This window comes from Bradysia coprophila, unplaced genomic scaffold (genome assembly GCF_014529535.1).
Source record: "Bradysia coprophila strain Holo2 unplaced genomic scaffold, BU_Bcop_v1 contig_235, whole genome shotgun sequence".
In the NCBI taxonomy this organism is placed as follows: domain Eukaryota; kingdom Metazoa; phylum Arthropoda; class Insecta; order Diptera; family Sciaridae; genus Bradysia; species Bradysia coprophila.
The window spans coordinates 3140270-3153745 of NW_023503496.1; the positions used below are offsets into that span (position 1 = coordinate 3140270).

The 13476-nt window shown below is 38.4% G+C and overlaps 2 protein-coding genes across 5 annotated transcripts; one reads left to right on the forward strand and one right to left on the reverse strand.

Moving 5' to 3' along the window:
- The first annotated feature begins 3197 nt into the window (after positions 1 to 3197).
- LOC119077493 (cytochrome P450 4C1-like) lies at positions 3198 to 7068 on the forward strand. 2 transcript variants are annotated; one of them, XM_037184717.1, is made up of 4 exons: positions 3235 to 3388; positions 3624 to 3634; positions 5285 to 6253; positions 6440 to 7068. In XM_037184717.1, the coding sequence occupies exons 3-4, from the start codon at positions 5320 to 5322 to the stop codon at positions 7024 to 7026; spliced, it is 1521 nt and encodes a 506-aa protein (XP_037040612.1). In that variant the 5' UTR covers positions 3235 to 3388; positions 3624 to 3634; positions 5285 to 5319; the 3' UTR covers positions 7027 to 7068. The 2 variants fall into 2 exon arrangements, with proteins under 2 accessions (XP_037040611.1, XP_037040612.1); XM_037184716.1 differs by lacking the exon at positions 3624 to 3634 and having other exon boundaries at positions 3198 to 3490.
- Positions 7069 to 7438: 370 nt separating this feature from the next.
- LOC119077511 (MKRN2 opposite strand protein) lies at positions 7439 to 9600 on the reverse strand. 3 transcript variants are annotated; one of them, XM_037184745.1, is made up of 6 exons: positions 9343 to 9584; positions 9197 to 9248; positions 8656 to 8867; positions 8395 to 8581; positions 7915 to 8039; positions 7439 to 7665 (listed from the first exon to the last, which is right to left on the reverse strand). In XM_037184745.1, the coding sequence occupies exons 3-6, from the start codon at positions 8853 to 8855 to the stop codon at positions 7539 to 7541; spliced, it is 639 nt and encodes a 212-aa protein (XP_037040640.1). In that variant the 5' UTR covers positions 8856 to 8867; positions 9197 to 9248; positions 9343 to 9584; the 3' UTR covers positions 7439 to 7538. The 3 variants fall into 3 exon arrangements, with proteins under 3 accessions (XP_037040640.1, XP_037040639.1, XP_037040638.1); XM_037184744.1 differs by lacking the exon at positions 9197 to 9248 and having other exon boundaries at positions 8656 to 8861; positions 9290 to 9600; XM_037184743.1 differs by lacking the exon at positions 9197 to 9248 and having other exon boundaries at positions 8656 to 8861.
- Between the last annotated feature and the right edge of the window lie 3876 nt (positions 9601 to 13476).

The following is a 13476-nucleotide window of genomic DNA, read 5'->3' on the forward strand; positions in this document are numbered from 1 at the left end:
AATTGCATACAAATTCTCTCACATTCTCTCCAATAGGAGCCAACTGTCATTCATATGTTCTTATCTCTGTGTGTCTGAGCTCAAAAAGTTTACCAAAGAAAGTTGTCACAGAAAATTGCGTCATAAGTGGCAGATGCTGAGGAAACGACACCACTTTTTAGAAGAATTGAAAAAGAAAAAAAATGTTCCAAAGAAAGAGGAGGCAAAAGGCATGTTCGAAAATAATGAAGTAAAAGATTCGAAGTAGTCAGAATGTCTGGATCAATTGAAGTAGTAGATCCGATAGTAAAACTGCAGACGATTCTATCTATTGTTAGCAAAACTGAGATACTGTGGGATTGGATTTTAAGTTTCAAATCCAGTGCCTAGCAGTGGCGGACGCAGATTACCTTGAAATATTTCGTCAATTTATTAAAATGACATTGGGCACTTTGTTGAATTGTCTGCCACTGATGGCATTCTTTATTCAAACGCATCGATTCTCATTAAATATACCAAACGTCGACTCTATCACTTCAAACTCTAATCTCACATCCCTGTTGTTTCTCACTTCAAACTTCTATGCTAATATGGTGTCTTCGCCAGAATTTAGCTGTTTTTCGTTCGTTCCAATCAGTTCCTCGTTGGCATGTTCGTAACAGTCTTGCTTCATTGAACAACTGTCGGGTAACTTTCCACCATCGACAACTGGTCTTTTATCTTCAATTGTTGTCAATTGTCTTTTTAGGCAGGATTTCCAAGACTTTATGCCACAGTGCATCAGTTGTTTGTGTTTTTTCATGTGGCCTGCTTGAGTGAATCTCGTACCGCATTTGTCGCGTTCGAATGGACGAGAACATGTCGCTGCAGAGAATCCTTTCTACTAAAAATCTTTCCGCACTCGTCACAAGAAAACCGCTCTTTCCCCTCATTGGATGTGTCGTGGAGACTGCATGTGGGTCTTCCATGTCGATCTTGTGGTAAAATTCGCCGGACATTCACTGCAAACGAAAAATCGTTTGTTCGCCGCTGTGTATCAATTTATGCGGTCGGATGTGACACTTTTGCGCAAATCTCATGCCACATTCGTCGCACTCAAATTCCTTTAGGCCCAAATGGGAACGATGATTTCGTTTGACGCAATCGTACGAATTTTGAATGTTTCGCAGGGTTTTTCCGCCATTTTCTCTTTCAGCTATGGTTCTCGCGGTATTTTCGATAAGGCACTTTTCGACTTGATATTGTCAGTTGCCTCTGCTTCTTCATCGGTTGGCAAGACTGTAGTTGGTTCAGCTTTGACTATACTAGTCCCATATTCAGAGCAAATGAAGAAAAATTTACTGGATTCGTGGTCGGTCGGTTCAGTTTTAACACATACATCTTCCACGGTGAGTGTTTGACCTTAAAAAATTGAAACTATTTCTAGTTAGCACAACTAGCTAGTTGCCGGAGATGACTAACAAAATGGTTTTGAAAATCAACCGCAGTGTTTCTTGAGCTCTTGACTTCATTTACACAACAATCGATTTCAAAACACCACCACCTTGGGTTAGAATAAGTCTCTATTAGATCAAAAGTGAACTCTTCAGATTCTCAAAGACCCAAAGGTTCCACTGAATTTCAGTGGCTGGTCATATCAGGGAAGTTACGTCCTGATATAAGTTTTCTATTGGCCTGAGTGGGACGACCTAACTGGGTATTTTACTTTCGGTGAAAAGAGATCTGAACCGTTCATTTTTGAATTGAAGCCAATACATTACCGTTTGATAACTGATCCATTTCGAATTTATCTGTTTTACTATGTGCTCTTTTAGCTCTGCTCGATACATAAACATAAACATTTCAACATATCATTTTTGATCTGTCAAAAGTGCTGACAAAACAGTGTTGCAAGCGTTTTTCTGGTGCCTAATTATTACGGAACATAGAAGTCAGTGATGAAAACAAACCATTTTAGCCATGTAAAAACCTAAGTTCAATAGGTCTGTTCCAAGTAACTGTAAACACGAATTTTGTCTGGCCGAACGAACCCGATTTAATCCACAGAGATCGGTTTTCATATAAATATTGATGGGTCTCTATGGATGAAATTTGACAGTAATTTGACAATTCATATGGCCTTGGAACAGACCTATTCACAGTCGTCTGTTTTGCATCCGTTTACATGACGTTTCTATTGTAAATAGCTTTTACATTGTTTTAATTTAAATTGTCACAAAAACAGCTGGAAAACGGACGATTATTAGAGGTATTACATATCCCAAGGCTGTGTAGACTGTTGCGTCTTAGTATATGCGTCTTTAGAATTTCTATTAATTATTAGTTCGACAAAAACTTAGAAAGAAACCGTACAGTCAACAGACTGTGTTAGTAGTCCTGTCCTTCACCACTAACCACTATTGGGCATAGTAATGATAATAACCAGTGTCTTCCTTGCCAAATACAGTCTATTTTGAAGAATACAGACAAGAGATCTACATAATGATTAATAATCAATGATTATAATGAAAAGAATAGATCTCCAAGGCTATTAAAACCTAACCTAACCTTAAAATATGTGAGAGCAGACGCTTGTGAAAACAAATGTTTTAAAGGAGATTTATGGTTATGTTGTAGAGATAATGTAATGAGCTTCGCCATACTTACGCCATACAAGAAACAATTATAATTTCACCTTTTACCCATGGGATATCTATTGAATTTAACGTTTTTATTGATCCACAAACCTAAACAGTAACTCAATAATTTCACAGAGTTGAGGTTAGGGTTTTCTATGGCTGAGGGTGCAGCTGTCAGTGTTCGGGTTTAGAGTTACTTGGACTTCATCTATTCACGCCATGCCATAGAGATTTGTTCCATCGTACGGTAAATACGTTTTCTTGAAAAGTCAAAAACGAAGGAGACACAGAGCCATAACCTCAACGCTTTTGCGAACCATTCGTCAGCTCGTGAAATAAAAAAATTCAAAAGATTTTTATCGTTTTCCATTACAAGCATATATTCACCACAGGCTAAACAGTAAAAACGAAGAAAAATTGTTGATCCCATCAACGCAACTCAAAATTGCTCGTGTGTTTTCGGCCTAAAAGACAAAACATAAAAGGTCCATGCGGTCCATGCTGACAATTTATATAACAGCTTTGCATGAACACTGAAATTTATTCCAGTAATGAAAGCTGCGTACACCTAACATACTGTTATCCCCACTCTCTACTCTTACAACCTACTGTCTGTAAATCACTATCAATTTGTAAACAAAAACTTTGTTTGATTCCATTCACAAAGTGCATCTTTAGTAATACTGTTAGTTCGACCAGCCATTTCGTTATTAGATAACAATTAATTGTTAAAGAGTTATCAGTCGATCGACCAACACAATGGAATCATATTGAAGTGCTGAAGTGTGTGTTAATAAGCGGGTTTCGTGTTGATAAATGCAACTGGTCCCACAGGTGTTTTGTTCTGATATTGGCGACCCACATTCTTGTTCTGATCAAAGTTTAATGATTACGTAAGTCGCATTCTTACTGTCTGTATCTTGAGTGAATGCAAATTTCGCAAATCATTTTGCAGATATAGTTTCGGTTTTGGTAAATTAATTAATTAATTATTAGAGAGACCTTGACACTTTCCATGTAAAACATCAACAGAAATACTTGAAAAAGTGGGGAACGAAATTGGGATGAAAATAGGTCGGGTCTTCATGAAAGTGAGTTTACTGAAAATGGGTTAGGCCGAAGACACACGAGCAATTTTGCATTGGTGGGATCGACAATTACATTTTCCATTGTAATCAAATATTCACCACAGGCTCAACAATGTAAAACGCAGCATAATTGTCGATCTTATCAACGCAAAATTATTCGTATGTTTCGACCTCTAACTCTTTAACTGTAGGTTTACATAGCAGCGTGAATCTCACATAAAATTCTTTTGTTTTGAGTCTTTCCAATTGTTTTGAAATGTCAAACTCGCGTAAGCTGCGCTATTTAGTCAATCATCAAAATTGCGTAGCTTACGCGAGTTTGACACTTCACAACAATTGGAAACGACCTTAATTACGTATCTGCTGTGGACGGTAGACTTTAAGCAATATCGCGAGTTGTAACCCGAACGAAGTGAGAGCGACAAGCGAAAGCGCCTGAAATCAACCGTCCACAACTTATGAGTATACAACTTTTCATGTAAGGGACAGAAAATCCCCGTTTTCGGCCTGACACATGAAAATAACTAGTATGCCAAACTCGCGTTGCTGTGAACGTCTACAATAAGTTTACTGAAAGTGGAGAATAATGTTAAATTAAGATGACCTCAAAAATCGTTGCTCTGTTAATGCTTCAAGCTTAATCCGCTCCGTTTACTCGGTGTTAAGGAATCTCGCGCCGCGACATTCACAATAAATCACAAAATGAAATCTTCCTTATACGACATGTGTCAAAATGTGAATTATTGTGAATGACGCGGCGCGAGATTCCTATCAACCGTTTACTCACCGTTTACGCTACAACTGTGAAAACAAAGAGAGAGGAATTTTCATTGTTTTTTCCCTTTCTGGTCTCTTTCCATTGTTGAAGCGTTAACGGTTAGGCGGAAAACACACCAGCAATTTTGCATTGATGGGATCGACAATTGTGCTGCGTTTTCCATTGTAATTCGATATTCACCACAGGCTGAACAAGGTAAAACGTAGCATAATAATTGTCGATAACATCAACGCAAAATTGCTCGTGTGCTTTCGGCCTTAATAAACGGAGTGAAGTGCGGATTAGCCTTTAGATTGGGTCACATGTTTTGTCGTAGCAATATAGCTAAAATAGGACAGATAAGTTGATGCCCCCGAATCAACCCGATCAGTGGGTGGGACGCTACGTTAGTGACAATATTTTAAAGAGATTGGTGTCTCTTACGCTCAATAGGTGACGTTGTTTTCTGCGTATGATTTGTATCTCTTGGTTACGCATTGTTTATCCACTGTATGTCACCACTTACTATGGACAATTCGTATCTTTTTGGTGGTGCAACTCACTGATCCACAGTTTAAATCTTTCATTCTAACCAATGAAACACGAGAGGTAGTCCAATTTTACTCACGTTTCAGATCAAAAGTCTTAAGTTCAAAATCACATCGTCTCATCGCAGTTGTTGAAAGTGTTTAAGGTCTTACTTACCCTGTCCAAATGGGAGAAATGTTTCGGGATTTTTTTAAAATGTCTTGGATGGTTGACTGGATTGTAATCACTCTCTGTGAACGAGTCAAATTTCCTGATAATTCATTACTTCTCCTCTTTCCTTTTTTTCGGTTCAGATAATCAGCAGTTGCAACCGAGCTATCTATCCACAATGCAAACAGTCAACGAAAATGTGATTCCACTCGTAGCGTTCTTCATCTTCATGCTGGTATTCACCTTATTTGCAAAATGGTACATAAAAAGGGCAGAATGGTCCATGCTAATCGATGCCGTACCGGGTGTCAAATCATATCCCATTATTGGTACGACGCACATGTTCTTCGGAGTACGCCGTGAAGATTTCTTCGAAGTGTTGCGAAAGGAAGTCCAGCAAAATCCCTACATATCACGAATGTGGCTCGGCTCACTGCCCGAAGTGACCATCCGTAAGGCTGAGTATGTGGAAAAAGTGATCGGCGGCAGTAAGAATCTGGAGAAGTCTCCTGGCTACGAGTTCCTCAAGCCGTGGCTGGGAGAAGGTTTGTTGCTGTCGAAGGGCGCCAAATGGCATAAGCATCGGAAAATTATTACGCCCACCTTCCACTACGGCATACTGGAGAGTTTCTGTGATATATTTTCGGAGAAATCAAAGATTTTTATTGATAAACTGGACGTACACTGTGGAACCGGTGAACCGTTCGACATATACAAATACATCACACGAGTTACGTTAGACATAGTCTGTGTGGCTGCAATGGGAACGAAAGTCGATGCACAGGAGAACATCGACAACGAATACGTCGGCTCGATTTATTCGATCTCCGAACTGATAATGCGACGATTGTTGCGGCTGTGGCTCCATCCAAACTTTATCTATAAATGGTCGAGCGATTATCGTCGCTTCGACGATTGTCTCAAGAAATTGCACGGCTATACGCGAGATGTCATCGAAAAACGGAAGGCTGCCCGTACCGGAAACATTCACAATTTCAAGAAGAACAATCGACTCGTCTTCCTAGATCTGTTGCTCGAGGAACATGAAGCGTCTGATGGCAATATAACCATTCAAGATATCTGCGATGAAGTGGACACATTCATGTTTGAGGGTGAGTTTCAGTTTAGTTAGGTGGGGCGTGCCAAAATTTTGAAATTTTTTACCGGAGAAGAAGATCGAAAATGTTGGGACGCTGGGAGTGAGGTTAGAGAAACAAAAAATTTCCTCGAAATAAGCTCCAACTCACCATGCAACAGTTGTTCGGACTGTCTTTATCAATTATCCTTCATACTTACAGGTCATGATACAACCACTGCGGCGTTGTCATGGACACTATTTCTGATTGGTTCGCATCCTCACGTTCAGGAGAAGATTTTCGAAGAGATGGACACCATATTCGAGGGCTCCGATAGACCGGCCACGTTAAGCGATTTGAACGAAATGAAGTATCTGGAACGGTGCATCAAAGAAGGTCTTCGACTGTATCCGGCAGTTCCTAAGGTTGGTCGCATGTTGAACGAAGATGTTCAGCTGGACGAATACAAAATTCCGAAGGGTTGCATGATTGGCATCCACATCTTCTTCCTGCATCGCGACGAACGTTTCTTTCCGGATCCGGAAAAATTCGATCCGGACCGTTTTCTGCCGGAAAACACCATCGGCCGTCATCCGTTTGCGTATATTCCGTTTTCAGCCGGCAATCGTAATTGCATCGGACAGAAATTCGCAATGAACGAGGAGAAGAGTGTGCTCAGTTCGATCTTCCGAAACTATCGAGTGACTAGCGTGGACAGTCGAGAGAACGTTAAAATTGTGAGCGAGTTAATATTGCGGCCACTGAATGGTATTAGTGTGACGATTGAAAAGCGTCGAAAATCGCATTAGGTTTTTGAGTTTTGGGAATAAAGTTTCTGGTTTTTGGTTCAATGTCTGTGTTGTGAATCAGCAGATGGCGTACGAAGGGCTCGTTTTCGCCAAAGTCAAAGTTCTAGAAAAATCTTGGAAATTCTGTAAATTTTCCTAGAATTTTAATTGCCGACAATAGGGACTGTCATTTCCACTACACTGAGTCGAGAACAACCTTTGACTTCTCGGCCAATTCCACACAAGGGACACTCTGTTTTCAGGATTTCAAAACCACTCACATCGCAACAGAGAAATGATTACAGATGGCGTTGCTGCCACATCACTGGCAAACAATTTTTTTTTCATAAACAGCAAACGAATGCGAGGGAGGAGCAGTGTTCTACAACAAGATTGTGATACTTTATGGAATGCAATCCAAATCAAACAAGGCTCTCGAATTGTGGGTGCTTTTATGTTACGTAATAAATTAGTGGAATGCATAGTGCAGTGCATATCCTAACGCGAGGCTTATTATAACTTGCCCGAAAATTTCAAATTCTCACAGAATTGTCGCTAGGATGAATGTAGTGGCCATTGTCCCGTATTTTCCGGTACAGAGAAATGTACTTTCCGGCCGCTGTCGTCCGGGGACAGATGTACTTCTCGCAGAATAATGTTCTGTGAATGCGAATAATTTGGTCAGGCCTGGCGATCACCATTTGAGGGATTCTTTTGAAAAGCAGCCGACCGAAATCGGACGCATTTTTCAGTGGAAAGAATTTTTTGCAAAGTGGTTCTGGCTTCTAGGGTCGAGCATCTTGCTGGGCACACATATAAAAAATTCCACTGGAATATACGTCCGGTTTCGTTCGGCTCTTTTTCAAAAGAATCCCTCTTTACTCTAAAATGTGTACATTGGCTACGTACTTGCTTTGGGCGGCTGTGCTGAGGCCATTGTAATTTAAATTGCTTAAAAAACCTAACACAAATGTGTAACAATTGTGCGTTATCTCCTGGTAATCATCGGACGACCATCTTTTCTGTAGACAAGTCTGCAAATGGAAAGTAATTTTACAATGACACCGATATCTGTGGGGAAAATTCCTCCTAATTTTTCAGTTATTTGTATGACGCAGATTTTATCTCTCCATTAAGCATTCAATCAACCAACCAATCAATCAATCAATCAATCAATCATCAATCAATCATCAATCAATCATCAATCAATCATCAATCAATCATCAATCAATCATCAATCAATCATCAATCAATCATCAATCAATCATCAATCAATCATCAATCAATCATCAATCAATCAATCAACCACCAATCAATCAAACACCTAACTGAAATAGGCTACGGACTTTATATAACTGAGAAATTCGAAAAAAATTTAAATAGCTATACCTCATCCAAAACATCGTCCCAGTGCTCCATCCAACCATCACTGATAGTGTCCACTAATAAACTCTGTGCCCAGGGACTATTCCTTCCTTTGTTATACGTTCGTCTGATTCCATTTTTGTCATACTCCACAATAACACCAGTACTGGTGGTCACACCAATATGCAGATCGGAGAAATTGTAATAGTCACTGCAATTCAGGGTCGAACAAAATTCACGTCAGAGCAATTACAACAAACAAAGACTTGAGGAAACAAAAATTACTTCAAAAAATCGCCTTGCGTTGGTTTCAAGATGATGGAGCACGGTCGTGGTTCGACGAACGGATATGGTAACCGGAACGGTGGTAATTTCAATTTTGTTGACTCGATGCTCTCCTTACAACATGGACATATATTGGAGAGATTGAGGCAAAACACTTTTGGTCCACAGTGTTGGTAGCATATTATACCGGGATCGGTCATTTTTTGCTGAAAATTTCCGTAAAATCTATTACTTCAACGACATCACATTGGTCTAAAAACTCTAAAATATATTGAAAACCATAATTGAGTTGTGTACAGACCAAGCAAATCATTCATCTATAAAAGCAGCGATCTGCACAAAAGGCCCATCATAAAATGGGGAAATGTAATACACCTGACAACAATGAACCGACTCGATTTTTTGAAACTTTAATGCGGTCACATAAAATAATGCAGAGAAATTGATGTGAACTCGGTACCGTTATGGTATGTACGTGCGATACGTGCTTACATTTCTTTGTTTCATAGTACAGAAGTTTCCATCTGCTTGGAATTTGCTATTTGCTGGCATTTTGCCAAAAATTAAGTTCGGTGTTTAATTCACTGTAAAGACTAGAGAGCCAGATAAGATTCAACTGTACGCACAAACTTACTTGTAATTAAAGTTAAGACGCTATTTCAATTGATCGTCAACATCAAATCGCACCTGTTGCATGAATGAACACGAAAGCAATTTTTTGCGATGACGATCCTGCACTTCAAATAGTTTTATAATTTTTCGATAACTTTATCACCGGATCACAACTGGATTCAATATTTTAAAATAGAATCGATCGCAAAAAGGTGTTTGTGTTGCCTATAAATTCGATAGAATAACGGAGTTGTCAAACACTCGTAATTAAAATGCTTATACGGCATACACAACACACTCATCAGCTGATGAGGTTGAATGATCACGATCATTAACGTCATAATCATATGGGATAGACCATAACGAGTTTCGGTGACAGAACAGGTAATGTAGTTTTAAAATGAACAGCTGTTCTGTGGCGGGAATGTTTCAGATTTTTGCGAACTTTATGACAAGCTCTACAAGACGAAAAAGCTCAAAGCTCTTAACCTACATAGGGCTCGTAAACTTGATTTCCTCTTACGCCGTTTACCGTTTACGCTTTAAACAATAAAAAAGAGGTGTGGTTTAGCTAAACGGAGCGTAAACGGAGTAAGAGGAAACTAAGCATTAACCAGTCGAACAAAGACGTTGAGTGAAGAATATTGGGAAAAAAAAGGAAAATTAAGTGAAAGATGCAAAGATCATAGAGTTACACTCGAGAGTTGGCAAGTATAACTCTATGACTGAAGGTGTTACTAATCAAATGTAAACACTGAAGGTAATGCTCACGGACAATACCTTCTCTATCAACCAAACTTCGTCTTGACGCAAATACTACCTTATTTTGACAAATGCGACACTGACTTTTTTGTAATAGAGTTGCCGTGCCACGGTCTTTTTTTAAAAGCAATATCGACGTCATACGAAAAAGACAAATTTTAAACTTTTTTTCATTTTGCACACCAAAATAACGGAGCAACACAAAAAAAACACGTCACAATCACAAATTATTTATTTTCGAACACCGAAATGGTAACAGTAGACGCAGGAGGAGACGTAATATTTTCAACAGACTGTTATGATCAGAGCGAGAGAACCGAAGACTAGTTAATTATAACTTGCCTTATGATACTCGTCAAAATATTTCTTTCTCTTTCGTCATCGCTGCTCATACTTCATTTAATTTATTTTTAAAAGTGCAAAATGTTCTATGACAGAATACACTGTACAGTTTTACCACCTTAATTTTCCTAGATTTTCAATCTGATAGAAGACGAAGAGAATAATTGGGTCAGACATGCTAGCTACTAATAGGAACTCGTTAATCTCACTTAGATTTACTACTCATCTTGGTCCGTTTAGAAACAAATCGTAAAATTAATGGAATTTCGTAAACAAAAATAGGAGAATGGAGTTTTAGGGTAAAATCTAATAAAATTTAGTACTTTTATCCATAAAAAAACTACTGTTAATGAATTATTTTTTCATGAACAAACTTCACTGCTGTGACATTTCATGGGAATGAATCAATGTGAAGTTGTTACACAAAAAAAAAACGTCCAGTGAGATTCAAGGCTGTAAACTTTGGGGGTATCTGTATCTGCGTGACCTCCCCAAAGTTTACAGCCTTGAGTGAGATTGAAGTACTATAAAAAAATGTGGCGCTTCTACAGGCCAACCGACTAGGCGAACATTGTAAAGTTCTTGCAGTGCACCCAGAAAAAGAAAATTCATACAATACGCCGGGTATGTGTAAAATTCGTCGGAAAGTCGGAATATACTTCATTACCGTATGTGATACACGGGCAATATTTTTTATACGTGGAACACGTTGAAAGTGTAGTTACGTATTTCGATTGTCAGATTTTAATATTCATGCGTTACGTATTGGGATGATATACGTGGAATATGAATAACTTACGAGTGGGACGGAAGTTAAACGCACATCACGTATGTTAAACGTATATAGTGGATGTTGGTCTTAGACATTCGATTTGTGTCATATTTATATTTCTTAATTGTAGTTATAGTAAATCAGAAAAATTCTCGTCAAAATACTTTCATTTTTTATTAAGTAATTTCATTTCATAATCATATCAGAAAGTTGTTTAAGTTGAATGTATCTATAATTGATTATCCAGTATTTTGATAATCCAAGTCCACAACTATATTGCCATCAAGTCAAAGCTAATTACGCGTGCTTTATGAACTTAAATTCAGTTATGTTAAAAACCGACATATCACCATTATTGTATGTTATGTTATAACGTGCTCTGTGTAACTTATACGCCAGACACGTTTATGGCTTTGAAAGTACGCTTCAACAATAAGAAATGTCAACCAACACTACTGCACTGCAACATTAGAACGATCGTTGGCTCATGATCGAAATGTCTCCGGTTCAACTCCCAAAGAAGTCAATTTTTATTTTAAAGTATTTGTTACCAATAACTGCTAAAATGTATAACAACTACTATAAACTGGTTAATATGGTGTAAATCGTAGGTAAATTCAATAAAATTCATATTTTTAAATTTCTGTCAAAGCGAAATACGTCTCGCACGTATTATATTCGAGCCCGCTGTATAACTACCTTACCACACTTTTTAACAGGGGGCACGAATGATATACGCATGGCATGTAAGAAATTTCGCTCAGTGTGCTCTAATGTCAAAAATAGTCAACATACAGTCAATATGAAACAATCAATAGATGGCAATATTTTCTTCGTGAAGAGCGTAGCGGTATATTTTCAAAATCAACTTTGATCACAATACTTACACGGTGGCGTGTAAAAAGTCTCTTTGGTCATTTTTATCTTCTTAATTTGTTAATTTTAATTAATTGTAACAATAAACAGGTATCAGCCGAGTTATCAGCAATTGTGTTATCCGGATTTTCTTTAGAGGCTAAATAGACAACCGTTCTCGTGATGATTATCGTCGCAAGCGATACTTTCTATGTAGAATCATCAGAAGAGGTGTGCTTCCGCGTATTCATTGTACAGACATTCATGGTTAATCGGCTACAAAACAGCAAACGCATCGAAATCAAATTATCGGATCCTTATTTTCTGCATCTTACCTTCTAACATTTTCACGTCAGAGATCATCGCGTAGCTGTATTAGTTCAACTAAATTGTGTATGGAATGTACACTTTCGATTTAAATAATTATAGTTACAGAAACAATTTGGATTGAAGTCTCTTTTCAATAACAATAGGTTTCTTTTAAGGTCGTTCAAAATGTCAATCGTCATCCACAGAGAAGCCAACACAACCTCACTTAGAAGTTTTAACGAACAAATTTGTTTAAGTTGCGGTTATGTTTGCTTCTGTGGATGACGGTCGGTTGTTTTCGGCCTGTCAAAATTCGTTTTTACCGTACGATGGAAGAAACCTATGATAATCAATCTGCTATCGACCACGACGAAAATAGTTATTTGTTAAACGAGTGAAGAAAAATGGGAAATTGCATTTGAAGGTGGTTGCGGAGAGGAGAAAATAACTATTTTCTCGCATGAGTTGTGAAAGAATAAATAACCAGCTCTACCTCCACATAACTCTGCATTATATTAGGCATAGGGATGATATTTACTCGATTTATGTGCAAAAAACACTTAGGGCCGAGTAGCGGCCTTAGTCCAAGGGCCCAAATTTAAAACTCTTTTTACCACCATTCTATTCGGCATTCAATTATCTCTCAAATGAAACAAAAACTAGCAAAATCGGATGGGATTTACTCGATTTAAGTGCAAAAAACACTTAGGGCCGAGTAGCGGCCTTAGCCCAAGGGCCCAAATTTGAAACTTTTTTTGCCATCATTCTATTCGGAATTCAATTATCTCTCAAATGAAACAAAAACTAGCAAAATCGGATGAGATTTACTCGATTTATGTGCAAAAAACACTTAGGGCCGAGTAACGACCTTTGAGCCCTCCCAACAAGCCCACGTTGCATCTTACCCAAAAACAATGTTCAGCAACTTTGTTCTACTCGTCAATACCTTTCAATTGATATATCACAAGCAGCTATTGCGTGCGTATTTCGGTAGATATCGTCGAAAGACTGAAAAACACCTATATGGCCCTAGCTCTGGAGGGGCCGACCCTACCATGCCCATTTTCGAACTTGACCTTACTTTTGTCGATACCAATCGGGGAAAAAAAGAATTTTGAAAAAAGGTTGTGATTTACTCAAGCTAGAGGGGTCACGGACGGACGGACGGA